The sequence below is a fragment of the Phaethon aethereus genome (genome assembly GCF_964289735.1).
Source record: "Phaethon aethereus genome assembly, chromosome: 8".
Classification (NCBI taxonomy): Eukaryota; Metazoa; Chordata; class Aves; order Phaethontiformes; family Phaethontidae; genus Phaethon; species Phaethon aethereus.
The window spans coordinates 18,094,019-18,112,518 of NC_138584.1; the positions used below are offsets into that span (position 1 = coordinate 18,094,019).

At 38.7% G+C, this 18,500-nt stretch overlaps 1 protein-coding gene across 4 annotated transcripts in view; it reads right to left on the bottom strand.

Annotated features, from left to right (window-relative positions):
- Positions 1-18,275, bottom strand: part of PKN2 (protein kinase N2) — a gene marked incomplete at both ends in the record, with an annotated part of 53,136 nt that extends 34,861 nt beyond the window's left edge. For all 4 annotated transcript variants that reach the window (XM_082003306.1, XM_082003307.1, XM_082003305.1 and 1 more), the window contains one exon: positions 18,228-18,275. In XM_082003306.1, coding sequence (XP_081859432.1) covers positions 18,228-18,275 — 48 coding nt within the window. The remainder of the gene's footprint in view (positions 1-18,227) is intronic.
- Between the last annotated feature and the right edge of the window lie 225 nt (positions 18,276-18,500).

Here is an 18,500-nt window from a genome sequence, read left to right on the forward strand (position 1 = left end):
ACGGCTCTCTGCTTTGTAACAAGAGGCTGTTTAAGGCACAAATGGCCATAGTGCATTGCATTATACGTGGATGAATTCAAGTAGGACACTAATTAAATGAGGTTCAATTCTTGTGTGCAAACAGCAAGTTCCTGGCTGCACCTAAAAGAGATTAGATAGATTAAACAAAGAAGTATTCCTTAAAATAGGGATGTCCAACCTACAGTCTTCAATCAGCTGTTCCCCTCTGCCCCTCTCTCCCAGTTTGAGCTGTTGCCTGGATGAACAGTTCAGGAGGAATGTTTGCTTTTAATTACGCAATAGCTGCTGGGCTGCAGCACTCAGTCCTACAGCACCTGTATGAAAAGCTGTGTGGCCCGCCTCAGCCAGAACATCGCACCTAAACAGGTATTAAAATTCCCCGGGGATTCCTTGCTAACCTCTGGGCTTCCAGCCACAATCCCCGATTAGGCCAGTGTTTGCTAACGCAAGGAGTACGCTCCCCAAAAGGTGCTCCAACGGCAGCACAGACCAGCTTACAGAGTTGGAAGTTGTGGCCCTGCAGCACTGTGCCAACACCGGTTACAGAAAGGGGCATAAGAGAGAAAGACTTCCTCGCCATGGAAGGAAAGGAAAACATTTCAAGAAATGCTGCTTTCAGCTGCTTCTCATTGTAGCAGCTCCCTGATGGTTTTATGCGAGGAGAAGGACCTGCAAGGAGGCTTGCAAAGAAATACGACATTAAAAGAAAAATCCCCAGTCACCTTTCTCATCATTGCGAGGACTCGGCGGGGGCTATTGCACAGCCCAAACAATGAGCACCTGAATCTGAGAGCAGCAGATGACCACAGTATCCAAGAAGTGTGACGAGATATTCTGGCAACAGGCATGGTACAGACACTTCAGCAGTTTCAGAACTTTTATCTATAACTTCAAGTTCCTACTCCCAGCCAAAAAATTCCAACAGAGCCCAGTGGAAACAAACCTTACCCTCTCTAGTTTCAGATGTGCAAAAGAAACAGCACAAGACCCCATTATGATGAATGTGGCCTGCTATCACAACTTTTATTACGTGTCCAGAAACCAAATCGGCATGTGAAATCATGCCTATAATAATGCCACTCCTCCATTCTCTATGAGACCTTGCTGTCTTAGTTTTAATTTAGCTTCTCATTTTTAAGTGCATGTGAAGGACCAACGCTTATCAGTCGTGCTACAGTAACTGAGTTATGTAACAAGATAAAGAAGCAGAATACATACTCAGATGAAAACTGCATTTTACATAATTAATACGTTTCAAGCAGACCACACACAGTAGTAGAAGCTCTATTAAGTGCCAAAATATAGGCAAGCTCTTTCAAGATACAGGGAAAAAGATTTTATGAACCATACTGCATGCTGGAAGTATCTCCAATAATGATGCATCATAGAACTGTGCCCAGAGGACTGAAGTAATTCCCCCTGAAATGCTGCCTCACCTAGCTGCATGCAGTAGAAACACTGAAATGAGAATTTCTTATCTAATTCCTGTAACATTATCATATCATGTATTCCTAATTTGAATACACACACTCCTGTTTAAAAAATGAAGAAAACCAGGTGGATTAAATGACAGTTCAATATATGAAGGAGAAGCAAGTTCAAAGAAGGGCAGTATATTTTAAGAAAAGAAGTCCCTTAGTCACAGATTCTGAACTGGAGCTGTACATTTAATGTACCGGACTGGGCAGCGAAAACGGATATGCGTATGTGTCATATCTCCTACTGCCAACACAGGAATTCCATGCACAAACTTGTTTTGCATTTTCTAAATTTATTCTCGAAAATTTAGTCTTCTTTTTCCCAAAGTATGTCTCAAAAAAAAATCTTAAGATCCCATTACACAAATAAAATGTGAAGCCTGGTAAATAGCACAGAAATTACTGGTTTTCTGTGTTTGACAGTTTGAGGCTGCTTTGAAGAAAAAACTTAAATTTTAAAATTGATAGCAGAAATAAGCACTGAAAGGGATCTAGGTTTTGGAGTTGTTTTGTTTGCTTGTTATTTTAAACACTTTCAAATAAACACGGAGTTTGTTTTCTTCATGGGAACATCTATAATTTTCTGTACCATCCTAGAACTATTTCTGGAATATATACAGCATACACTTTTAAAATAAAATGTATATTTTAATAGTCTTGCTAAAAGCTACATACGGGTATGCATGATAGCCATTTCTTTTAGAAATTAATATACTCATTTTGAATTACTGCTAGATAGAAGGGTTTTTTTTGAGAGAAACTCTTATCACTAGAGTTGTCTCAGTTTGACTTGATTGATTTCTCTGTAGTTACATTAAACTCAAGTTTGGTGCAAGCCATTGTTTTACCGTTCTGAAATGCCTGCAGTCCAACACAACTTACTGAAGAAGCATAACTGTTTAAGATAAAGCTAAAGTCATGCAAATGTTGTGTGGAGAATTTGCCTTTAAGTACTGGTGATACAGAAACTACTAATCTGTCCACGAGATAAACATGCTCCCCTTCCCCAAATCAAACATAACTTGTAAGGAATATGTTGAAGTGTGTGTTAAAGCAAAGACCTAAAATAAAGCATTTCTCCTGCTACAGATAGCTAGTATAATTTTGTTTTATGTCAGCCCAATGTAAATACTTGTATTGTTTTTGTCATATAAAACATTTAACTATCATTGTATAACATTCAGAGCAGAATAATACTACACATATAGCTCAAGATGTTGGAAGAACTACTACTACTACATTATCCAAGCTACAGGATATGATATTTAATTTGGTAGAAGAGATTTTCAAAGGTAAAAAGGTCAGTCAACAGACATGAGTCACAATCATGCCTTATGACTTTGGTAACTCCTCCTCAAACACAATGCACACTGTACAAAGGTGATAGTTTGTTGGGCATGCATCCAAAAAATACACTTACCTTAATGGAAAGTTAACATTGCAACTATACGTTTTCAGTGGCTGTACTGCTAATTAATATTAAACATGCATGGTTAAATTTCTGCTCGTGAAGAAGTTTTAATCACTTCACAGAAATACCAAAATAAAACCCCAAGCAACCCAAACCCCAGTTACTAATACTTAATGAAAAACAGGTCCACTCCCATTTGCAAGGTGGTTTTCTTCTATTATGATAAAATGAATTAGATAATACCTACTATTATGTACTTAATAGGTATTATTATCTATCTCAGATTGACCATTCTGCTCCTACACACATTACAGTACCAGCTATTGCCACATCTATAAGTGGTGGTACTTAAACTGTTACGCATTCTAACTAAACTAGAAGAGAAGAATGCTAAATGCTTTACTACAAAAACAAGTCAGTCCAATTTGGAACTTCTCTGTTCTTTCACTACAGGTTAAAAAATCTTAAATCATTGAAATGATGTAAAAGAAATCTTCAGATAATAAACAGGAATTTCTCAGTGACACATACAAGTGTCAGGACACTGTTAAAGAACAATACACTAATTTCTTTAATCTGAAATGCACAAAGTGATCCATCTATGAGAATCACCATTTCTGGGATGGATTATTATGATTTGGAAAAAAAACCCAACCCCTTTGTTTCTGGCGATTCCAGTTTTCAGCGCAGACAACTGATACATTAATCCATTTAACTTTACTGTATTTTAGAGGAGCTATTTTTAGCCATTGCAAAACTAATGGAAGAACTGAGAGTCTACATTCCACTCTAATTAAGCCATCATCTTTAGCAGCCAACTATTTTGTACATTATAAATGCAGCAATACATATCAGAGATAATACTAACATCTGTTTTATGAGGCAACAGGCCAAGTGGCTAAATACTAGATCTTGGTGAAGGAACCAGATTTTTTTTGCTTTCTAGGACTCTGTAACAGTGCCTTCACCACAGTTTATGCGCTCCCCAGCTTGGTAGTTGAATCTGTTATTACAGGAAAGGGATATGTGTTTGTATTTACACCAAGGAACTATGTCTTTATACTCTAGGATTGAGAGCTCTTTCACAGTAGTTTTGGCTATGATATCTGAAGTTACTTAAGTTCACACCCTACACTCCAACCAGCTGGAAATGCTGATCCTGTTTTTATCTCCAGCAATAAAAGAAGGATGGAAAAGCCTCCTAAAATCCTTTCCTCATCTTTACAGGTGGTCATTAGAAAAGAGCACTTTTCATGCTCAGGGATAAGTACTGCCACACCCAAAATTCTGCTTGCAGAGATGCAGGCATCTCATTCCATGCCTTTCCAGTAAAAGTTTATGGATGAACACAGAGTTATTTTTAGAAGCATTACTTCACATCCCCATTTGTCTGAGACTTGCAGAGTATCACTGATGTATGCTGTGATACATCTGAATAGCGTTTTTTGCAACCCTTCTTTCTCTGAAAAGAAATTTCCTACCATTTCTCTGGTAGGAAATTTCTTACTGTCTCTTAATGTCCATTTTCTATTTAATAATTCCCCAGGTACTAGAGATGTCATGAAGAAACAGAAGAAACAGAAGCCTGTCTTAACCTACAACACAAGCAAAAAAAAAATTTCCTCACTTAACTGCTTTATATGCAATAGCAATGAAAAAGAGGCAGATGATTTCACTTACTGATTTTGTAGACTATAAAAAATTCTTAATACATTTACATTTCAAAATACAAATCTGCTTAAAGTTTTGGTTTTAAAAACCTTCTACATTTTCTTCCTTTTTAGGAGCCCTTAACCCCCACTCACCACAGTAATCCAGATATACCTTCTTATGACCCAAAATGAACCTCTGACAATTATATGAAGTTGACAGTGGGAAATGCTGAATAAAAACCCAGGATTTTAGCCCAAGGATTTCTTAATGCTCATTTAACAAGTTTTACTTTTTATATTCAGTCTCAATACCATCTCCCAAGTAAGCTGTTTCCTGTTTTGCATATATACTTGTGTAGGGCTCTCTTCTATCTAGCTCTTGTTACCAGCAGTTTCAGTATCAGCTAAATTGAAAATGGGAAGCATCAGTTTCCAAATAATCAATGCACCAACGAGACCTGTAACACAACAGAAATAAAGCAGCATAAAACAACAGTTTTTATCATGTATACATGTGCCTATAAAAGTAAATCTTAGAGGACATGCTATGAAATCAAGTTTACATAATAATGGCAAAAAGTTCTCACCTTACAACTGCATTAAACTACCAGAATGAATTGCTCTTTATAGTTCTGAGTATTCAGAAAGCCCACAGTGAGGCATACTTGTTAGTGATTTCAATGCCCTACCTTTTTCAGAGTGGGTAAGATTACACATGAATTCGATGCATTTTCCAGAACCAATTATGTGAATGGAATCTTGAACATTGTATTGATCCATTTTTTAATATAAAAAGCCTCACCCTATTTTACAGGGCATATATACACAGTACTTTTCACTCACAATTTAAAAAAACTTCCTAGGAATATTTGTTGCCAATATTCCAGTGTAACTGATTTTGATATGTTCATAACTTTCAAGACATTCTTCTTCAAGGCTAAAAGTTTTCCACTTCATTCCAGTTCAGAAGCATTTTAATTAGCAGCCTGAGAAAACCCTTTGGTTAGTAATAGAAAAAGCAGCATGAAAAATACGTTAAACAGAAGTAGGATATTCTGCTTTATTAATAACCAAGAGCTACAAATAATACTCTAGATATGACATTCAGCAAAACCTTCATGAAGAAGTCCTTTAAGCTAAAGAAAGAAAATACTGCAGTCAGAAGCTATTTATGGTTGAAGTTTAACCTGTTGCATTCCCAAGAGTACCTACTATGTATTCCTCTATAATGAGCTATCTGATCTAAAGCATGTCATCTTTAGGAGACAAAAATATACAAACTAACTTTTGACTGAAAAATACCAGCAGGAATACAACTTCTAGTCAATCAAAGGGACCAGCATCTTCTCACAGAAACTTAAATTTTAGGAGGTTGTGGCTATTTCCTAAATGTATTTGAGAGAGCGTGTGTGTGTTTTTTGAGGCTCTCGCAAGCATTCTGTTAAAGATGTCAAGAGTCACAGGAGAAAAATAAAAAGCAGGCTCCATAATTAAAAAAAGAAATTAAACTACATAAAAAGTACAGTCTCAGTCTGTCTACACCATCTTCCAAAATAAGATACTATATTTAGCTCACGCTAGCATCCTTTCAACTGTACACTTCTCTGACCTCTCTGAGCATTACTGGTTTCTTTTTCACACCCTTCCCACTGTTTTAGCTAGCTAGGACACAATGAGCCAGTGTTATTATAAACATCCTGGGGTACAGCCAATGCTTCTGCCTAGACACAGGTTCTCCTCATTTTCTGAGGATGCCAGAACCACAGCCAGCCCTTCCCTTGTCCTTCTGCTAAACCTGAGGGACGAAGTGGCATCTCTGATCATTCCCCGTATATGCCACCAAAATGCTTATTGCTGCTCTAACTCAGATTTGCAGGAATTCCCAGTAGATGTACTTGACTATGTACTAAGCTTCAAATATATTCATTGTGATAAAGAATCATTAAATACTTTGGGACAGTAGGCAGCTTATTTTATAACAGTGGAAAAATTCACAAAAGTCATTAGAAACATCTGACATTTTCAACATACATGATTAGCAAAGTGCAAAACAAAAATTAATGAAGGAAATCTGCAGAAAATATTATATGCGAGATGGAAATCAAGATGAAAATAATGGCATAGTTTAGAAAATGTATGTGAATAAATTCAGTATATGGATGCCAGTAGTTAAGTTTTACAAATCTGTTTACTTGAAGTACTCTATAAACCTTAACTTGACAGTAAAGTAATTTGAGTAAATGCAACAGATGGGAAGGCAGACAAATGCCAAAGAAATGAAATGTTACTTTTGAGTCCATGAAACAGTGTTGTCTATTACAGAAAGGAAAAAGTTACAAAAATGGGAGACCCCTTGCAAAACTTGCATTTTCCTTGCCTTTCTTTCATATTCAAGGTCATCTGGTTCAAAAATCAAATTGGAGCTAAAGAAACCAATTCCCACGTGCATGGCAGCTGCTGCCCTGACTGTGTCATTGAGTTACTCCCATCAAAAAGAGACACTTCAAAAAAGAACAGTTTAATATTAGCGCTGGCTGCTAACCTGAAAAATAGAAGATGATACTGAATACTACTCTACAGCAGGCTGATGTTCTTTTTCTACCTTCACTTAAGAAACTTCTAAGGATTTAAAAAAAAGTAAATTGTTAGAGTTAATTAAAGCTTGAGAATATATGAATACATTCACTCACTCTCTTGTACATAATCTAAATACAGAGGAACACCAATTTCTAAAGCATTTAAATTAACAATCATAAATTGTTTCAGCATTTTGCAGTATGTTACAACAAAAGGCAGGATTCAAGAGTTTGCCCCCAAAACAAAAATTAGCTGCCGCTGAATGCCACGTACTTTGCCACAGATACTAATTTTATTTGAAAAGCGCACATACAAAATTAAAAGAAGCCACATACTACTTTGTGAAGTGGTTTATGTGATGAGGAATCATATTTCAACCAACTTGATAAAGATGAATAGTTAAAACTGATTCCATTTTTCTCCCACCTGATGAATACTTAGTTTGACTCAGACTAATCAGTATGAATAAAGTAGTAGAGAACAACAACTAAAAAACCCTCTGAAATAAGTTATTTTGTTCTAATGTTAAAGTACTATCTGTTTTGAATTTCAGAATGTCATGTTTCCATCTCTTCAGGACAGGAGAGACTGAAGACACAAACCCTAGCAACTTGAAGAAAAATCATTAAATAATGGGTTAAGTTTCAAGAACAAAATTTAGACAATCTTCCTGAGGATCTCTATTTATACAGGTACTATAATTTGCAAATGCTAACTTTTAACATCCAGTCATTCTCAGCCTAAAACACCAGCTTCATATGAGCTTATAAATAAGCAATAAACAAACTCAAATATTGAAGAAAACACGCTTCCATTAAAGGAGATTGCCGAGTCCTAAATGGGCAGCAGTTCAAGAATGCTACACTAGTAGTCAGGCATGTACGATTTACAGTACTTTTACTTTTCTACTGCTGCCACTAAGTTTAGAACATATCCTGCTAAAAGGTCTTGCTGATTTTAAAATGTTCTGTAGATCTGTAGTATGCTTATTTTGATACTTTTCAATACAAGTCTTTGAAACCCCTGCCTTCAGTCTGACTCTGTCTTCTGTAACCTTTTGCTAGAATCTGATTTACTATATTATGTCTCCCCACCCCTCATTACACCCACATAGTTCCTTCTGTGCTCTGGACAGGTTGTCAGCAGCATACATCCTTACAGCTTTAGAGGATAACAAGGTAATTTGTCTTTTATTTTTAAGAAAAGCTGGCACTTCTTTGTTATCACTTGTCTTATAATTTTAGCCTATACAATTTGAGAATTAGGAAAGAAATAATCTTGCCATGTCATATGCAGATCTGTCTATAAAGCGAACATCCTCTTAAAACACATTCCACTTAATTGTTTTGCAAAGTCTTCCCATATAAATAAACACAAGAAGTAGAAAAGCAGTTGCTGGTTTTACATACTATGCTTGTAAAAAGCAAAAGGCAACACAGTCAATTTGCATTCCTCCTAAATTCTCAGTAATAGTTTTGGAGACTTTTGAACTTATGTTACTTAAAAATCCCAGTGGTAACATGCATCACAATGATGAAAAAGCAATTTCAATCTCACATCTAATAACCTGACGTAAACAGTGTAAGTCCTAAAATCTATCATAAAAGGGGTTATGTTCCTCTTACTGTGAAAGAAGAAAGGTAGGCAGAAGAACAGAACTAGGCAAGTTTTTTCCATTTACCTAAGGACTGGCATAAAATTTCCTACACGTTACACAAATAAGCTAGCTGTTAGTAGCGAGCTTTGGAACATCTGGAATCACCAAAACCTCTCCTTGTTTATTCTAAAAAGATAATCCTTCACTCCAACAGCACAAAAAAAAAAAAAAAATCATGTCCCAGATTCTAACAGCATAGCTGAGTTATGAAGGTAACACACCCAGAGTTTGTCAACGTGTGCAAGAAAGGAGAAGGAGAAAGAATTGGTAATTTTGAAAATGAATTCAACACCATGAAAACTTCAAAAACATTTAATCATTTTGTTACCTCAAATTCATTATTTCTGCGCCATATTTTCAGGCCTTTTTTCTCCCCAAATTTGGCTAGTCCTCTGAAGCGCAGCATGAATCTTGTACACAGTAGTTCAAAGTCCTCTAACTGGTGCTTTAATTGATGCTTGTGACCATTAAATAGCGGTATTCTGTTACTGCAAATGCTCAACTCATGATTGTTTGGGGCTTTTACCCACCAAATATTCAAATGGGTCACAGTTATTGAACTATTCAGTAACTCACAAATGTATTCATATCAAACTATAATACCTCACATTCTTCATTATCTTTATGGACAGTAATTTTATAACATTTATTTGCACAGTAAGCTTTCTTCACTCCAGAATTTGATCCCATTTGTTTCAATTGCATACTCACTTCATCTTTCGCTTAAGTTACAGAAGTAACAAAAAGACTCAAGACTTTTCAAAACTACTCCTTGCCCCAAGTGCATAAAATGTTTAACAGCAACTTCTGAAAACTAGCAAATAAAGTTGTGGTCATATGCCCACGTACACCTACCGCACTGCTACAAAACCTTAACACTGTTATCAGCCTTCAACATCAAACTAAATGAAACTACATCTTCCATCCATGCATGATGTCCAGAACAATTCTATTTTCAATGCTTTTTCAAAGAAACGGGTTTGTACTGTCACATGCAGCATACTGTGAAATCTTCCAGTCAAAGAATGCAAAGCTAGAAAAGAGTTGCCATAGACAGTGTGTTGACTGTTCATTATCTGTACATTCATCTGCTGCAGAACCGGACTCTTTTCACAGTCCCTAGCTAAAAGCCACATACACCGAGAGTAATCTCAGCCTGTAATCTGATGAACATTTTACTGCACAAACCAGCATTGCAGGCAAAAAAAGCACCCTGAAGAACCAGCAGTCCTAACTTCCCCTAACAGTTTGTTCCTGCCCCAGACCATTCGCTGATATACGCTAGTACAAACCTTTATATGGTCACACAGTTAATTGGGTTGTGAACCTGATCTGGATGAAAAATAATTTTTGGGGAAAAAAAACCATCAAAACAAAACCAACAACAGAATGTGTTCACCATATAGCTGTCTGTGCAAATATAATGCAACAGAACATGGCACATCTCATTTTCAGCAGCAGTACCAGCTGACAGAAGTCTGACGCTTTCTTTGAACAGCAGCCTCAAGTCCGTATGGGCAAAACTTCCAGTTCCAGCACACGGTGTGGTCAGTGAACCAACTAGAACTCTTCCATCCTAAGTTTATGTCACAGCCCTTGCTTGCATCTTAGTGATCTGCAGCAAAAACCCAAACTGAATATACTTTTTGACAGTTTTAAAAAAATATGTACCTTAAAGTTCCTAAGTTCATAAGCAAAATACAGTATTAGTGACATACTAAAATTATCGTTAGTGTAATTTCCTATTTAATTAGGCAGTTTGTGTTTGGAACTTTAAAAAAAAAGAAAAAAAGGACATTTTTCTGCTTCTTTCAATCATCAACTCTCAGTTTCTTCTCAAAAGTTACATGATGTTTATATATGAAAAAAATTATATACATACAGATAGATAGAAAGAAAAATAATTTCAGAACAGCTATGCACCACAGTTATTTGCAAGTACTATTTCCAAATCAGGTAAATAACAATTACATTTACTATCAGCTCTTATTACTTTTAATAACCTATTTATTTCAATAATCTAACAAATGTAAGTACACAGAAGGATATTACATATGTACTTACGAAGTTCATGTACATGTATTTTACTTTTAAATTTCACAAAGAAATTGTATGCGATAGTGATCATTAAGTGCTCTGAGTATTAACTTCTATGAGGTAACAAAAGAAGTATATCAGCCCTTAGATGCCAAGAGCTTAGCCATATTTTCTGGATTTAAGGCCCAGCACTAATGCAGAAAACTACTGCTGTTGTAGTAATCCACATGAGAAGTTCTCCTTTCTGACCCCATCTGTTTTCAAATGTTTCTATCACACTAACAGACAGAGCCCTACATTATCCCCGAGATTTATCTCAGAACTTTGATACCATCTATTAGCACCTTGGTGTTGCAGACTTAATTATGCCTTCTCCTGGCTACAGATCTGCCACCTGTTGTATTTTGTGACACTATTAACAACTGTGGAAAGTTAGCAGAAAGCTAAGTCCGAAATTCACTGTCATTTAAAAACCAGTAAATCTCCAGTGAAGAAAATAAGGCTTAAAGAAATCCACAGGAATTGGAGGCAGAAAAAGCTAACTAATTTAGTCATGTCCACTTCAAGTTTTTTACCAATATGGCCCAGTTTTCCTGGTTTGCACAATGAGCCAGAGCAAACCCCCCCGGGTCCTGCCGCATATCAATCCTTCTTTATGGCAAAAAACAAAAGAACAGGAAAAATCTGCATATATTAACCTTTCATAGCCCAGCCCAGCCCTTCAGAGTCAGCCATTTCTTACTTGGTACCTGATAGCTATCTATAATAAGATAACAAAGGCCTTTAGTATAGATGCAGCTGTCCTACCAAGACTACACTTAATGCTAACACTCCTGTTTTTTTCCCCTGGTTGCCCAGCAGAAGTGACAAACTACACTGATGAGAGCAGTTTTGCCATCACGGTGCATCCCCTCCAGAAGTGCTCCGTACGCCACTGTAGCAGCCAACAGGAACTACAGCCAAAGTGGGCATAATGTTGATCCACAGTATAGGAAACTGCATCTATATCTAATACGATAGTGTGGCCTGCTCTAAAAAACCCCAACCAATCAGATCATCACTAACCACAGTTGGTGGTCCCACAACTGAGCCATAGTAACTGATCACATAAGTCTCTCAACGCACCCTATTTATGAAGCTAAAGGCATTAGCCTGGATAGCTTGATTTCAGCCTCTTCTATTACTCATAGTACAACAGCAGAATTCCCAGCAGAGCTGATCCATTTAGCTGAACATAACCCTGCAACTGCACACCACTGATCTGCTCATAGTAGTGTCTGCTCACCACAGAACTCTGCCATACCCTCCTCACCAGCTGCCAGAAGTTGCACTGGCTAAGTTCATGGATGCCACAAAACTGCATTAGTTTGACACACAGTCACAGAATTTCTGAAGGTTCGGGAAGGCACCCCACAAAGCACCATGAGAAAACCCATAGATTAGAACTTTGCTCCACAGGATACATGCCCAGACTGCCGTGCAAGTAGCTCAATGCACTGGTGAGCTGTCAAACATAGTAAGTAATCAGTAACTGTAAAATGGCAGCAACAAAAATGGTGTGGACTTGTGTCAGTGTGACATAGTTATACTGCTGCAGTTCAAATGAACAAACTAATCAGGTATAATGTTACTGCATTTTGTTAAATAATGGCACTACTAGTTTCTGTTCCGATGCAGTACTTCCAAATCATATCTCAAAGTAGCAGAAGTCACGGATCGGATCCTACAACATAAATCTAATTTCTTTAAAAACAAAACCACCATCCCCACTCCCAAACACTAGCAAAGAAGCTACTTTGCTTGTGCTAGAAATTGCAGACCAAGCATTAATAATTAAAGCTTCAAAGTACCGTACAAATGCCTTGCCCATAATACAGACCAGTATCTCATGAGAGACACTTCAGCTCAGTCCTTTCCTGAACCCATTCACTTACTGGATCCACACAGAGGAAACAAAATAAACAAAAAGCTTACCGCCAAGCAATTCGTACCAGTTGTACAACTGATTTCTAGAAAAAGCAAGAAGAAAAAGCAGACCGAGACCCTTGCGCTGCATATAACACACCATAAGGCTTTGTTACTCTGAACCTAAGTAGAGGCTGTGTAATGTCTTAGTCTCTAATTCAGCAAAGCACTGAGACATTGATGAAGAGATTCTTAATCCCATCATTAAGCCCTTAAACCACTGTTTCCCAAAATGTTTATCTAGTTATCCTACTACAGATTTTAGGTTACATTGTAATGAATGACCATTCACAATGTATAAAACTGTTCTAGCAGAGCTATTACACATTCTGTAGCTAACTATACTTTTCTATCACTAACAATTTATGTTGAGTTAAAATAACAGATCTGGGTCTTAGAAAGACATCTGCTCTGATAAAGAAAATTCACTCAAATGTATACAAGTCTACAAGTTCCTATGTTAACAGGCAGACTGACAGAATTCAGAAGATGGAAAAAAACACAAAACAAAACAAAACCAAAACCTCCACCCATGCAATACCTAAAGGTATTTTAAGGACTGTTTATGTTCCACTGAGAACAGGATGTATATTTTACTAATACAAGTGTTGAACAGAGTACTGTTTAAAGAGTAATATATATCCACAAATGGAAAAAAACTGAAGTGCTTCCCTAAATCCGCCAGTTTTGGAAGTGTTTGTAGGGACCTGAGAAGTCCCAAGCAGCTGTACACACATTTTCACGTCTAAACTGCAGACTACTAGTTTCACTTGAATGTGACATCATCTTGTTCTGAAGAAACACTAGTAATTCAAAATTATTTGAGGCTGATCTGTCCTAGCTGAACAGTATTTGAAGGCAGTCTTACTGCTGAATATTCAGTCTAATTACAACGTCTGTTAAAAACAGATTAATTAGGTTACTTGTACCTTTTTAAGGTGTCCTCAGGCACTTGACCACAGCTAATAATAAATACCGAGTACGTTTTGTCTTTAAAAAAGCAAGTATCATTACCTGTATTCTAAAGATGGGGGAACTGAGACATGGATAAGCAAAGTCATCTATCTAATGTCACCTAGCTGAGAGTAGAGCAGCCAGGAATGAAATGCAGATTTCCAATGCAGACTTCAGAGTCCCATGTAGTAGTTTAACCAACAAGGCGAGGTACAAGTGCCTCATTTTACATACAAGACATAGTTGTGTAATCTAAGACTCAACTGTCCAATTTATATCATGCAGACTAACAAAATACTGAGCATTTTTCAATCACATTAATTTTATGAATACCCTTATCCCAGATAATGAAATGGAAAAACAAAACAAACTAAAAGCTGTGCTGGATGTGCCATCGTGTAAGCATAATTTACATGCATTTCAGTTGTGATACTGTTCATCGCTACTTTAAAAAAAAAAAAAAAACTTACCAATGGCCTTTAAACCCGATTCTGGCAAGAAATTTATGCTTCAAGAGCCCCGAGTACAGCATCTCAGCAAATTAGATGACTAGCGCTTCCATTAAAACAAAATATCCATTAAAAAAACCCCTCTTTATTCTGACCAATACAGAAATAAAGACATTTTTGCCAGTGTTTTGTAATTTTCAAAATGTGTATTATGGCCAAGTTTGAAAAACTCCTTCAAAGTAGAGCCTTTAATGCTTCCATCTGAAGCGAGTAAGGGTCTATTACATGCTTATGTACTTCAGGGCATAGCCCAAGTTCTCTACCTCGACCAAACAATTTCACTTAAGCAAATAAAACCAAGTAATATACTTTTTTCCTGTCATTAAATAGGTATTGTTTTGGAAGCACAATTTTGAGTGAACAAAAAATTTGCTTCAAATAAAACCTATAACATTAATGAGAAAGTCTGAAATTTAAAACATTTACATTACTGTCTAGAAAAGAGGTGGTAGAGAACACCTAAAAGTACAAAAATGCAAGCACTCTGCATACACAATGGCTTCATTTAAATACTAATTAATAATTTCTGTTACCTCAGCCATATCAACTTATTATGCTGGCATCTATCATCACTCCCAAGAAAGCACACATCTTTGGAAATACACACTACCTCTCAAAAACTTTTTTTAAAAAAAATGATTAAAAAAAAGACAGGCTTTTTAATATAAAACTTAAAAGGTTTTATTTTATAGATGACTTATTTAACAGCCTACAGCATCATAAGTTAAAAGTTTAATTTTATGAGGTAACAGAGTTGCCACTTCTACCAGAAAGCAAAGAGTTAAAGGCTGTGCAATTAACCTGAAAGCAAGCACCGGAGAGGCTAGTTTACCTGCTGGACAAAATTCTAAAAGGATGCAAGCCCAGAGAAGGACAGCAGAATTTTGGAAGGGAAGGCAACATCACCAATACTGGTCCTTACCCAAGCTCCTTCCCCCTCCTACAAAAGAACCTGTACTGGAAATAAAAGGCGGTAAAAAGGTAAGCTGGCTTTATATAATCTTTCAATCTTTGGTAATCAGGTAATTTTGCTGGTGAAGCTACTGAACAGAACAAACTGAAAAGAGGATTTGTTTATTGCCATGTTTATTTCATACTATGCATTTGTTAACTACTGAGGAATAAGTGTTGCATTTTTCAACTCAAACAAACTTACGTGAAAATTTGCTTAGCAGCAAGAGATACCTTCCACATCCTATTAACTGTCTGTGAAATGTTTAGAGTAAGATATAGAAGAATGGGGAAGATATTCTGTAGAAAAAGCAGGACAGAAATGTCTAGTGGATATTTGCTAGCAGAGATTATAAGAAACTGCTCGATCAGATATGGAGTCACTTTTTTTAAATACAGAACTGTCACTGTCAGAAGTGTGATCTAAGGCCTATTTAAGGCCTGTTTAACTAAACCCAGTACAATTTGAAACGAGTACATATACCACATCTGTGTTTTACCACTTTCTTCTTAGCAGTTAGTTATTTTGCCCTTTTGTTTTTTGTATTTTCTCAGAACTCACTTCACATCATGTAGTTGTGAAAGTTTGTCAATCTTAATATCATGAGAGTTCAACTGATTCATGACCACTGATCAACTTTTATTAACTTCATCCAAACCTAATGGTTATCTACTTATATCATGCTGGAGTACACAGGGCTATCACAACCAAATGCATGCAGAATATATGATATCAGTAAGCAATGTGTTATATTTATCACTGATACTCACTTTAGATTCCATGTGAGATCAAGCTTGGGATTAACACTGGGCTTAGCTTGTTTTCAGTAGGTTTTCATGAGTATTAGCAAAACATCTAAACCACACATTGTTCATGATCTAGATCAACCCAACTACATGACACTTTTGACCTTTACTGTAGCCACGCATTCTAAAACTTCCTCATCTTTCTGTGCAAGATTGCAATATGCAAGTAAAAGCCCATTTTACATACAAGCGCTTTTTAAGTTAAGAGTTCTTTAGATTGAGGAAGTTTCCTCCTGAAGAAACACAAGTGAAATGGCGTATGTCACATTTCACTGTGGTTCCCTTTGCTTTGGGAACATGCCACTAAACTAGCTTTTCTGCACAGGTATATTAAGAGTAATATGGTTTGAAGAATTCCCAAGAAAAATGATACTGATGCCTTTGCGTTCCACTGCTCATACATGCCACTGCAAAGAAAACACCACCTTTAAAGTGGTTCTTCCTGATATGGAAGTTCCTCTTAAAAATACCTAAATGGTAGCAGTTTACAAAGCTTAAACCCTACTGGGATTTCCATGTTAACTTTGTAACCTTTCTGTCTTGCCCAACGAACTGTAGTTATCCATGCAGAAGTAATCACATATAATGGAAGAGACAGTGCAACCAAAGGATCTAATCCATCCCGTTTTGTTTTTTTTAAATTAGTATGTCTCATCTTCCAAGAAAAGAAAAACAACAAAAACAACACCTCCCTACCCTTAACAACAAAAACTCCCCTCAAACAAAAAACCCTGCTCATTTCTGTTTAAATTAATTCAAACCTCACTCTCAGTACTTCTACAGAAATTCTGCTTCTGTAACACTACCATAGTTACTTATTCACACAGCTCACCACTTCAAACAGGTTTACCAGCTTATATATCATCGTATCAACTTTGTATTAACATAGCGATTCTTCCTAGACACTTACGAGCCACTGATTAAAGTTCAGCATCTTAGATGGATTCTTAGCCTTCAGCCATCTCCTGTGCTACAATATTAAATAGACTGCTACATCTCTGTTGTGCCATCTCTTCCTTTGTTGCTCAAGTGAGCACATCGCTAACGTTTAAAATTATAGGAGAATTTAACAGCATTTAGAAAATAAAATTTCTTTTCAAAGCATGCCTTTCTGATTTCCATTTGAACATTAAATTCAATGTTTTCCATTTATGGACTTCTTTGGCTAATTGTCCAACTAATAAATTCAGAGACACATTCTTTGCCTGGTTAACCATAACAACTTGCACAGACTTCGTGGTGTATATTTAAAAAACCAACCAAACAAACAAAAAAACATCTCGAAAAAAGCAAGCTTTCTGTTGGACAAGGAAGCGGATATGCTAGCAGGTTGAGCTGACATTTAAAGATAAGGGTACAAAAGTGAAGCTCCTGAATTGCATCTAACCCTGCGGCTGACAGGCAGAAAAGTAACAGTTGCACAGGCAACCGAAACTGGTCAAACTACAGAGATGGAAACAACCAACCCTTGAGGTTTCAGGGCCTTTTACAGTGTTGGGGCGTTGTTGGGGGCTTTTTTTCTTTTTTTTGTAGCGACAAGAACCCTCGCCGTGTGACAAATAACGTGAGTGAGACCATTTTCTCCTCTTCACGGCTCCGCGCTGAAGGCCTACATAAAGGAAGCTGCTCCGGCTCCTGCGCGGTGCAAGGCACAGGGAAAAGCTCTCTGTTGGGCCCTGACGGAGGCGGTGGGGTGGCTGCCGGGAGCCCCTCCGGCCGGGGCCCTGCCGAGCGCCGTGTCCAGGGCGGCGGAGGCGCTACCAGCCACCGCAGTGGCTCCGCCGCGCCGGCGGCTGCGGGCAGCCTGCGGACGGGCGGGCGGGCGGAGAGCGCTCCGCCGTCGGCGGGGCCGCGGCCAGGGCGGGGGGCGCGGCCCGGGGCAGGCCCTGCCGGAGGGACGCGGCCGCTCAGCGGGGGGAAGGAGGGAGCCGAGAGCAGACAAAAGCGGGTCGCGGCCGGCAGCGGGGTGGGGCCGTGACCGGGCGGCGGCGCCTCCGCTCCCGGGCGAGAGCAGCGGGAAGAGGCCTGGGGTGGGCACGGGCTTCCGCCGCCGCCTCCCCGGCCCGGCCGCGGGGTGGGGTGGGTGCCCCGCGCCGAGCGGCGGGCAGGGGGCGGCGGGGCGCGGCGGCGCCTCCATCCTCCCCGCGAGGGAGGGGAGCGGAGCGGGGCTGGGGCGGCGCCCGGAGGGAGGACGCTGTCGCCGCTTACCTGGAGCTCGGTGAAGAGAATCTCCCTCTCGGCCGCGTTGGACGCCATTGCGCTGGGGTTTGAAGTCCGCACCTGGACGCTGCTGCTGCTGCTGCCGCCGCCGCCGCCGGCGGGGAGGGGAGCGAGGGAGGCGGGCCCGGGGCCGGGACTAAGGGCGCATCGGGGGCGGGGGGAGAGCTCCGTGCTCAGGCAGGCAAGGGGACGCGGGAGGGGCCGCCGCCGCCCCCCCTCCTCTCATGGGGGTCGCACCAGGCGCTGGGGCGCGGTGCGGTG